The 7,105-nt window shown below is 43.3% G+C and overlaps 1 protein-coding gene across 1 annotated transcript in view; it reads right to left on the bottom strand.

Annotated features, from left to right (window-relative positions):
* The window catches only part of SMIM23 (small integral membrane protein 23), a 9,828-nt gene extending 4,349 nt beyond the window's left edge, over positions 1-5,479 (bottom strand). The window contains exon 1 of the mRNA XM_081825806.1: positions 5,390-5,479. Coding sequence (XP_081681932.1) covers positions 5,390-5,479 — 90 coding nt within the window. The remainder of the gene's footprint in view (positions 1-5,389) is intronic.
* Positions 5,480-7,105: the final 1,626 nt, after the last annotated feature.

Below are 7,105 nucleotides of genomic sequence, written 5' to 3'. Positions count from 1 at the left end.
GGATCACGGTTTATGGCAACCCCGAGCTGAGAGCCCATTCCTTGGCTCCATCTCTGCAGCCGGCTTCCCCGCTCCGATACCTGGGAGCTCTGCCGCACTCAGGCACCCCCGGTCTTTCTGTGACCCCGAGGGTCCTGAGACCACACTGTCCCATGAGGGTTTCACCCCCTGCTTAGCCACTGGAGCAACGTCCCTCAGCGGAGCCGACTTCTAAAAGTTCCGATTTTGTGCTCTGCGCCTCTATCACTTGCCAGAAGTGGCTGAGGGAGACCCCTCCCCCACCGTCTATCCTCCCAAATATCGCCTCAGATTCTTCTCCGCACGTCCTACCTTCCAGAAAGTGGTCGCTTTTCTGTTCAGAGAGTTGTTGCTATTCTTTTCTTCGATCTCCTGTTGAGTTTGTAGGTGTTCAGAATGATTTGATCCCTATCCAGCTGAATTCCCAGGACCAGACGAAATCCAGGTCTCCTACTCCTCCACCATCTTGCTCCTCCTCCATACAGCTTTATTGTAACATTTGAAATCAGATAGTGTGAGTTTTTAAACTTTGTTCCTTTCAAATTTGTTCTGATTACCCTAGATCCTTTGCATTTTCACATATATATGTATATATCAACCTTTTCAGTTTCTATAAAAAAAACCCTGCTGGGATTTTGATTAGTATTACATTGAAACTGTGGTTCAATTTGGTGAGAAAGAATGTCTCTAAAATATCATACCTTGTAATCCGTGATCATGGTGAATCTCTCCATTACACTGTCTTTGGTTATTTTTAGCAATGTTTCATCATTTTCAAGTGTAGAGGCCATGCTCATCTTTCTGAAGTATTTTATGGATTTTGATGCTATTGTAAATAGTATCGTTTTTAAATTTTCATTTTCCAATTGTTTGTTGCTAGTCTATAGAAACACAATTGATTTTGTGTCTTATGACTTAATTCTTTCTTTTTTATCTGATAGAGTTTAGGATTTTGTATATAAAACATGCTGTCTGGGAAGAAGTTTTACTTCATCCTTTCTACTCTTTATCTTTCAAAAAATCTTTAGCTTTTTTGCTTGCCTTGTATATTAACTAGAATCACTAGTAAAATACCAATAGAAGCAGCAAAAGCAAACATCCTCATCTTGTGCTGTATCTTAGGGGGACGTGGTGTGAGTAGAGGTAGTTGTAGCTTTTTCCTTGTTGTCCTTCCTCAGTTTGAAGACATTTCCTTCTGTTTCTACTGTTCTGAGAATTTTACCAAGAATGAACGCTGAATTAGTGAAATGCACTTCCTGTATCCACTGAGAGACTTGAGTGCTGCCCTTTTTTGCCTGAGCCTGTGGCAGATTGCATGGATTGACTTGAATACCTAACCAACCTGGTTCCTTCAGGAAGCCGTTTGTTCATGATGCATTCACCTTTTTCTATATTGCTGGGTTTGATTTGCTACTGTTTGTGGAGATTGTTCTTTTCAACTACATTCATGGAGAGATTAGATTTCTTTTCTATATGTTTATGGAGTTTTAGAGTCAAGGTTATGTTGCCCCTTTAAAATGAGTCAGGGGGCATTTCCTCCACCTCTATTTTATGAAGGAATTTGTGTGAGATTGGTCACATGATTTATAGAATTTATTGGTGAAATCTTTTGGGCTTGTAGTCTTTTGGACTTTTTATTTCTTCTTGAGTCACTTTTGTAAATTGTGTTGTCCAAGAAGTTTCTACATTTCACCTAGGTGAGCAAATGCACTGGCATCCAGTCATTCCTCATATTATCTTCATATCCTTTTAATGTCTATAGGAGGTAGACATGTGATAGTTCCCTTTTATTCTCGATATTGGTAATCTGTGTTTTCTCTTTTTTTAAAAAAAATAGACTATGAAAAATTTACCAATTTTATAAATCTTTTCAAAGCAAAAGTTTATTAATTTTATTTATTATTTTCATTTTCTATTTCATTAAGTTCTGATTTTATCTTTATTGTTTCTTCTTTCTATTGTTGAGTTTAATTCTTCCTTATTTCCTTCTTAATGTGGAAACTTTGACCATTGCTGCTGCTGCTTTCTTTTTTTTTTTTTTAGATTTAAAAAAAATTTCATTTATTTGAGAGGGAGAGAGAACACAAGCAGAGGGGAGGAGCAGAGGGAGAGGGAGAAGCAGATTCCATGCTGAACAGGGAGCCTGATGTGGGACTCGATCCCAGGACCTTGGGATCATGACCTGAGCCAAAGACAGACGCTTAACCGACTGAGCCACCTAGGTGCCTCTAGCCATTGCTTCTAAAGTTTTCTTTTTTTCCAAATACATGTATGTATATGTGTGTGTGCATGTATATATACACATACATGTCTGTTCATGTGTGTGCATAGATGCATGTCCATGTCTGTGTATGTGTGCTCTCAAATGGATGCCTGAGTGTTATGGAGCTCCTCTGCTCTAGCTGGGCCGGAATTCCGGCAACCTCCAGCGCTGCTGGATTTCCAGGATCTCCGCTCTGCTCTCAAGGGCAGAACAGCCACTCTCGTGAGAGCGGCTAATCCAGCCCTTGGCATGCGCATCCCAGCCCTCTGCCAAGGAGTCATGGGGAACCCCTGGGTGAGCAGCTCTCTCCCCTCTCTAGGGCCTCGTCCTGCAGAGTCCGGTGCCTTAGCTGCCCCCCACCCCCACCGCCCCGCAGCTCAGCAGGACTGCGGTGCCATGCTTGGCCTCTACCTCAGTGCAGCCACCGCTGGGAAAGAGTGGAGGCTGTCACGAGTGTTCCTTTCCTCTGGGATGGCACTCTTGTGCTGCCTGGTGGCCCTCACCCAAGACTGGCTGCCTTACAGATGTCGTGCATTTTGTGGTTGCTCCAGTGGGAAGGCTAGCCTGGCCCGTTACTGGCAAGTCTCGTCATAGTGTTTTGAGGCAGGATGGAGCGAAGGAGCTACCTGGAGACAACATTGCTCGCTGGTGCCTGCGTCAGTCCAAGGTCATTTAGGAGATTCTGGTGGACGTGCCAGGATTAAGAGAGGAGAAAGGGGTCTTTTAGAGAGGTGGGAGAAGAGACAAGGGCAGTCTGAGTCTGGGAGGGGCCTGGCACCCACTGTTCGGCCATGTGGCTGGGCTGGCCTTAGCACAGCGAATTCAGAGACACCGATTTTCAACAGACAATGTGAGTTGGGAGAGTGACAGTGTCAGGGCAAGCAAAAGTGGACAAAGGATTAAGGCACACACAGTATTGAATGACACTGAATTTTCCCCAACTCACTAGATGCAGGCTGAGCCAGATTTAATTTGCCTTGAAATAACACATTTCTTATTTACCGAGTTTGTGAAGCAAGAGTTAGACCTGCTACCGCCACAAAGAAGATAAAAGATTTGCATGATTTGCCTCTTCCCCAGATAGTTTTCTTTATATATACTAGCAACTATATTATTATCATCATGAACTTTAAAAATAAAAATAAATTAAAAAGCAACAATCTGGCAGAGTCTTACAGATACACGGATGAGCGAAAGAAGCCAGGGATAAAGGTACACATCGATTCCATGAACATGAAATTCAAGAAAATACAAAACTCATCTATGATGATAGAGGTCAGGAATCATGGTTATGTGGGAAGGGGATGAGCTGGGAGGGCCTGAAGGAGGCTTCTGGGGCACCAGGACTATTCCATAGCTTGACCTGGCCGGGGAGTGGGGGGCGGGCTGTGACTGCCCAGGTGTGTAGACCCAGTGCAAAGGTCCTTGCATCGTACACTTAAGGGCACTTTTTCTTTTCTTAATAATATTCCCTGGGCATAAGACACAGAGAACTGTTTCATTCTTTATAATGGCTGTTAAGTGTTCTGTGGTGAATGCTCTGCTATTTAACAACTCCTCTGTCCATGCACTTTACAGGATGATGTCTTCCCCAGCACACTTGCTGCTGGGTTTGTATTTTGTACCGGGGGGGGGGGGCAAAGGGCGAAACAGGGGCAGGATTAAGTTTTAGCTCTTCTCCTTGTGCTGCTGTCTTGGGGCCTGAGCCAAATCATTTCTTCTCTCTGAGCCTCAATTACTTCATCTGTAAAATGGGTTTTGACATATGCTGAAAGGTCTTTTTTTTTTTTTTAAAGATTTTATTTATTTATTTGACAGAGAGAGTGAGAGAGCACAAGCAGGTTGAGCAGGAGAAGGAAAGGGAGAAGCAGGCTCCCCGCTGAGCAGGGAGCCTGATGTGGGGCTCAATCCCAGGACTCTGGGATCATGACCTGAGCCGAAGGCAGATGCTTAACCATCTGAGCCACCCAGGCGCCCCTGAAAGGTCTTTCAAAAAGAAAAGCTGTGACTGTTTTAGATCGGTTTGGGAAATGCTGTAGTTAACAAAGTGAAGTGAATTCCTTGCTGCAGAACTTCTCAGAGCCTCTGTGAATGAGCAGTGTAAATCTCCAAGGTTGGGGGGACAAGAATATCAGCATTCCTTGAACCACAGAACTTTTTTGGGGATTTTTCTCAAAAGAGCCTTCCTGGGGTTTGGTGTTTATGCAACTCTTTTTAGGAAAAGGTGGAGCATGATAGGAACCGCACAAGGCCCCCATCTTGCTGTGAGGTCCAGCACAAAGGAGGAATTGGGGCATGTATATCAAATGAACAAGTGAACAAATCTTTTGAAAACGTATAGAGATCAGTCATCCATTGCTCTGCTTAAAACCCCTCAATGGCCTCTTATTAATCTCAGAATAAAGTCCTATCTCTTTCCATGTGTGCAAGGTCTAGGTGACCTTCCCAGCCTTCTTTACACGCCTCCCTCACTTCTCCATCTGGGAGGCAGTGGAGTGTAGGGTAAGCTTGTTAAGAGTCCTGGAATCAGATGTACCTGATTCAAATCCTGGGTCCTGGCTATATGGCCTTTTTGCCTTTCTAAGCTTTGGTTTATCCATCTGTGAATGCGATTTTTAATAGTGCCTCTCAGGCATGTTGTAAGTCATGAAAGAGAGAGGGGGTGGGAGCACTGGGCTGTGCATTGTAAGTGATGACATTTCCCATTTTGACATAAATCTTCATGAGGTTTGAATTTTAGCCCTAATAACACTCCAGGAGCTCTACAATTCAGCTGTATCCTATTTATTCAGTTTGTTCATTCATTCAACCACTATTACACACCAAGCACTATTGTAGGCACTAGGGATCTAGTAGGAAACTAAACAAACAATTCAGCCCTCCTGGAGCATAAGTTCTGCTGACAGTGCTGGGAATGAAATAAGAGAGTCAGTCAGTAATGGCCTTGGGGAAGAAGCCCCGAAGCATGCATGCTGCGTCCCACCAGGTCGGGCTCCAGGAAGAGTCGGGCTGAAGGCCTCTTCTGACTTTGAGGGCCTTATAGTCTGTCTGCAGTGGCAAAGGGAGCCCAGATGGGAGGAAGGGAGCATACATCCAGTCTGACCTCACCTGTTTCTTGTCCTCACAGCGAGTGCCCCTTCTCCTTTCAAACAGCTCGGCCGCCACTCGCCCCCTGCTGCCCACCTGTTGGATCACCATGGCCTCAGGTCAGGCTGCCTGGGTGGAACAAGGTAGCCCCACCCGACAGGCAGATGGGTGCCCTCCTCCTTCCTGGCCTCTGGTCACCAGGTATCCCTCAAACACTGAGTTCTGATGTCATAGAAGGTGGGAGACAGCAAGGCCCCCACCTTGTCATCATCACCCTGATTTTTATTCCAGTCTCTCAGTTTTTTTTTTCCTATAAATGTAAAAAACAAAGACCAGAAAAAAGTGCAGCAAAATATTGTATTTCAGGATGATGATTTTTCTGCTCTATTTTCTTCTATATCTTCAACTGTTTAGTAAAATGCAAGTTTTAAAATACAAAACAATAAAATTTTTAGTTGAAATCCTTATTGAGATAGTTGTAAAAATACATGCAGTAGTAAGAAATAATACAGGAGATCCAGTGTACCTTATACCTAGTGCCCCCCGTGGTAACATCTTACATCCCCTGTGATACAGTATTACAACCAGGATTTGCCATTGGTGCAATCTATCAATCTCATTCAGATCTCTCCTGTTTCACTTGTACTCATTTGTGGATGTGTATGTAATTCTAAATATTTGTCACATGTGTAGGTTTGTGGATCCGTACAGTCAAGATACAGAAGAATTCCCAAGCCAGAAGGTTTTTGAGTTGCCCTTGGGTGCCCACTGCCCTCCCTCTCCCCTCTCCCCCACTGTCCCTAACTCCTGGCAACGCCGAATCTGTTCTCCATTTCTAAAATTTTATCTTTTCAAAAATGCTATATCAAATAGTATGTAACCTTTGGATATTGGCTTTTTTGTACTTAGCATAATTCTCCGGAGATTCATCCAGGTTGTTGAGTGTATCAGTTTGTTCCTTTTTATTGCCACATTGTATCCCATGCATGGCATGTATGTACATAGTTTATTTAACCATTCACCCACTGAAGGATGTCTGGGCTATTTCTGGTTATTGGCTTTTATGAATAAAGCTGATATGGATATTCTTGTATAGTTTTTGTGTGAACCTAAGTTTTCATTTCTCTGGGATGTCTAAGATGGAAATTGCTGAGTTTTATAGTAATTGCATAATAGTTTTGTTAAGAAGCTGTCAAACTGTTTTCTTGAATGGCTGTACCATTTCACATTCCCATCAGCAATGTATGAGCAATACAGTTTCTCTTCCTCCTTGCCAGCCCTTGGAGTTTTCATTATTTTTAATTTTAGACATTTTGGTAGGTATACGGCAATATCTCATTGTGGTTTTAATTTGCATTTGCCTGATAGTTAATGACGTCAAACTTTTCTCAAGCACTTATTTGCCATCTCTATCTCCTCTTCAGTGAAATATCTGTTCATGTCTTCTGCCCATTTTCTTTTCTTTCTTTCTTTTTTTTTTTTTATTTTTAAGGTTTATTTATTTGAGAGAGAGAGAGAGCGTGTGCACAGGGGAAGGGGCAGAGGGAGAGAATATCCAAGCAGACTTCCGCTGAGCCCGGAGCCTGATACGGAGCTCCATCACACAACCCTAAGATCATGACCTGAGCTGAAACCAAGAGTTGAACGCTCAACTGACTGAGTCACCCAGGTGCCCCTTCTGCCCATTTTCTAACTGGATTTGTTTTTTTTACATTTGAGTTTTGAGAGTTCTTTGTA

The sequence above is a fragment of the Leptonychotes weddellii genome, chromosome 7 (assembly GCF_054177405.1).
Source record: "Leptonychotes weddellii isolate Sample4059 chromosome 7, ASM5417740v2, whole genome shotgun sequence".
In the NCBI taxonomy this organism is placed as follows: Eukaryota; Metazoa; Chordata; class Mammalia; order Carnivora; family Phocidae; genus Leptonychotes; species Leptonychotes weddellii.
Note: the sequence above shows the minus strand (reverse complement) of the source record. Positions and strands in the feature narration are given on the sequence as shown.